Source organism: Apteryx rowi, unplaced genomic scaffold, assembly GCF_003343035.1.
Source record: "Apteryx rowi isolate R43461 unplaced genomic scaffold, aptRow1 scaffold_2729, whole genome shotgun sequence".
NCBI lineage: Eukaryota > Metazoa > Chordata > Aves > Apterygiformes > Apterygidae > Apteryx > Apteryx rowi.
In genome coordinates this window covers 1-2165 of record NW_020449118.1, presented here as the reverse complement: position 1 = coordinate 2165, position 2165 = coordinate 1, and the positions used below count along the sequence as shown (strand labels likewise).

Sequence of the window (2165 nt, the reverse complement as noted above, 5' to 3'; positions counted from 1 at the left end):
GCACTTGTGCATTCACTTAAAGCTTGCTTGCACACTTGTGCGTGCAGCCAAAGCTTGCTAGAGCACTTGTGCATTCACTTAATGTTTGCTTGCATGCTTGTGCGTGCAGCCAAAGCTTGCTAGAGTGCTTGTGCATTCACTTAATGTTTGCTTGCATGCTTGTGCATGCAGCCAAAGCTTGCTAGAGCGCTTGTGCATTCACTTAATGTTTGCTTGCATGCTTGTGCGTGCAGCCAAAGCTTGCTAGAGCGCTTGTGCATTCACTTAATGTTTGCTTGCACGCTTGTGCGTGCAGCCAAAGCTTGCTTGCATGCTTGTGCATTCACTTAATGTTTGCTTGCACACTTGTGCATGCAGTCAAAGCTTGCTAGTGCCCTTGCACATTCACTTAAAGCTTGCCTGCACGCTTGTGCATTCACTTAAAGCTTGCTAGTGTGCTTGTGCATTCATTTAAAGTTTGCTTGCATGCTTGTGCGTGCACCCAAAGCTTGCTAGCGCCCTTGCATATTCACTTAAAGCTTGCTTGCACGCTTGTGCATGCAGCCAAAGCTTGCCTTTGCGCTTAAACATATACCCACAGCCTGCTTGCACCCTCGTGCGTGCACCCAAAGCTCGCCTGCACGCTCGTGCATGCTCCATAACCTCACCTGGGTACTCGTGCATCCCCTGAAGGAATGCTAGCACGCTCGTGCGTGCGCCCCGAGGTTGTCTGCCCACTCATGCATGCACTCAAAGGTCATCTGCACGCTCGTGCATGCACCCCGAAGTCATCTGCACGCTTGTGCATGCACTCAAAGGTCGTTTGCACGCTTGTGCATGCACCCAGAGGTTGTTTGCACGCTCATGCATGCACCCGAAGTCATCTGCACGCTTGTGCATGCACCTAAAGGTCATCTGCATGCTCGTGCATGCACCCAAAGGTCGTTTGCACACTCGTGCATGCACCCAGATGTCGTTTGCACGCTCGTGCATGCACTCAAAGGTCGTTTGCGCACTCGTGCATGCACCCAGAGGTCGTTTGCACGCTCGTGCATGCACAGAAAGGTCGCCTGAACGCTCTAAACCTCGCTAAGGAGGTTGTGCGCGCCCCGAAGCCTCCCCTGCGGCCCCGGCGCCGCCTCACCTGGGCACTTGCGGGCGGTGTCCTGCARCACGGCGCCGGAGCCGGGGTGGGTGACCCTGCAGGCGTAGGTCTTCTGCAGCCAGTCGTCGACGGAGACGTTGAGCTGGCTGCTGGTGCTGAAGGTGCCGCGGGCGCCGGGCTCGAGCGGCCCCGGCTGGGAGGGCTGCGGCGCCGGCTCGCCGTCCGCCAGCCACTCCACGCGCACCGCTTTGGGGTAGAAGTGGGAGATGAGGCAGAGCAGCTCCACGGTGCTGGGGCTGCAGGCGTAGAGCAGGCGGACGCTGGGGGCCACCGGCGTCCCGACTGCTGCTGCAGTGGCAGGAGGAGGAGGAGGAGGAGGAGGGAGGGGGAGAAGCGTGGCGGCGTTAATTGGCGGCGTTAATGCTGCTGTGGCCGATTGCAAGCTGGTTGCAACCCAAATCAGCCCTATTGCAACCCAGAATGGCCCGACTGCAACCCAAAAGGACCCAGTTGCAACCCAGAAGGGCCCAATTGCAAACCAGAACAGCCCAGTTGCAACCCAAATTGGCCCGGTTGCAACCCAAATCGGCCTGATTGCAACCCAAAAGGTCCCAATTGCAAACCAGAACAGCCCACTTGCAACCCAGAAGGGTCTGATTGCAACCCAAAAGGGCCCGATTGCAACCCAAAAGGGTCTGATTGCAACCCAAATCGGCCTGGTTGCAACCCAAAAGGGCCCAGTTGCAACCCAGAAGGGTCCGATTGCAACCCAGAAGGGCCCGATTCCAACCCAAGGTCACCCAATTGCAACCCAAGGTGACCCAATTGCACCCCAAAGTGACCCAATTGCAGCCCAAATCGTGACCCAGCTGCATCGCAATGGAAGAGCGATGCAAGGCAGCGCGATCGCGGTGCAACCCGCTGCAGTTGCAACGTGACCCCCCCCCATTGCGATCCAGCACGACCCAATTGCAACCCAAAACGGCCCAATTCCAACCCAGCGCCCCCCGATCGCGTTACGACGGAAGAGTGATGCAATGCAGTTGCAATCGATGTGCAATGCAAGGCGTGGGGCAGGAGC

The 2165-nt window shown here is 57.3% G+C and overlaps 1 gene segment (V, D, J or C); it reads right to left on the bottom strand.

Moving 5' to 3' along the window:
* The window catches only part of LOC112967393, a gene marked incomplete at both ends in the record, with an annotated part of 2607 nt that extends 1175 nt beyond the window's left edge, over positions 1-1432 (bottom strand). Inside the window, 1 exon segment of the C gene segment in view lies at positions 1124-1432. Within this exon segment, the coding sequence occupies positions 1124-1432 (309 nt within the window).
* Between the last annotated feature and the right edge of the window lie 733 nt (positions 1433-2165).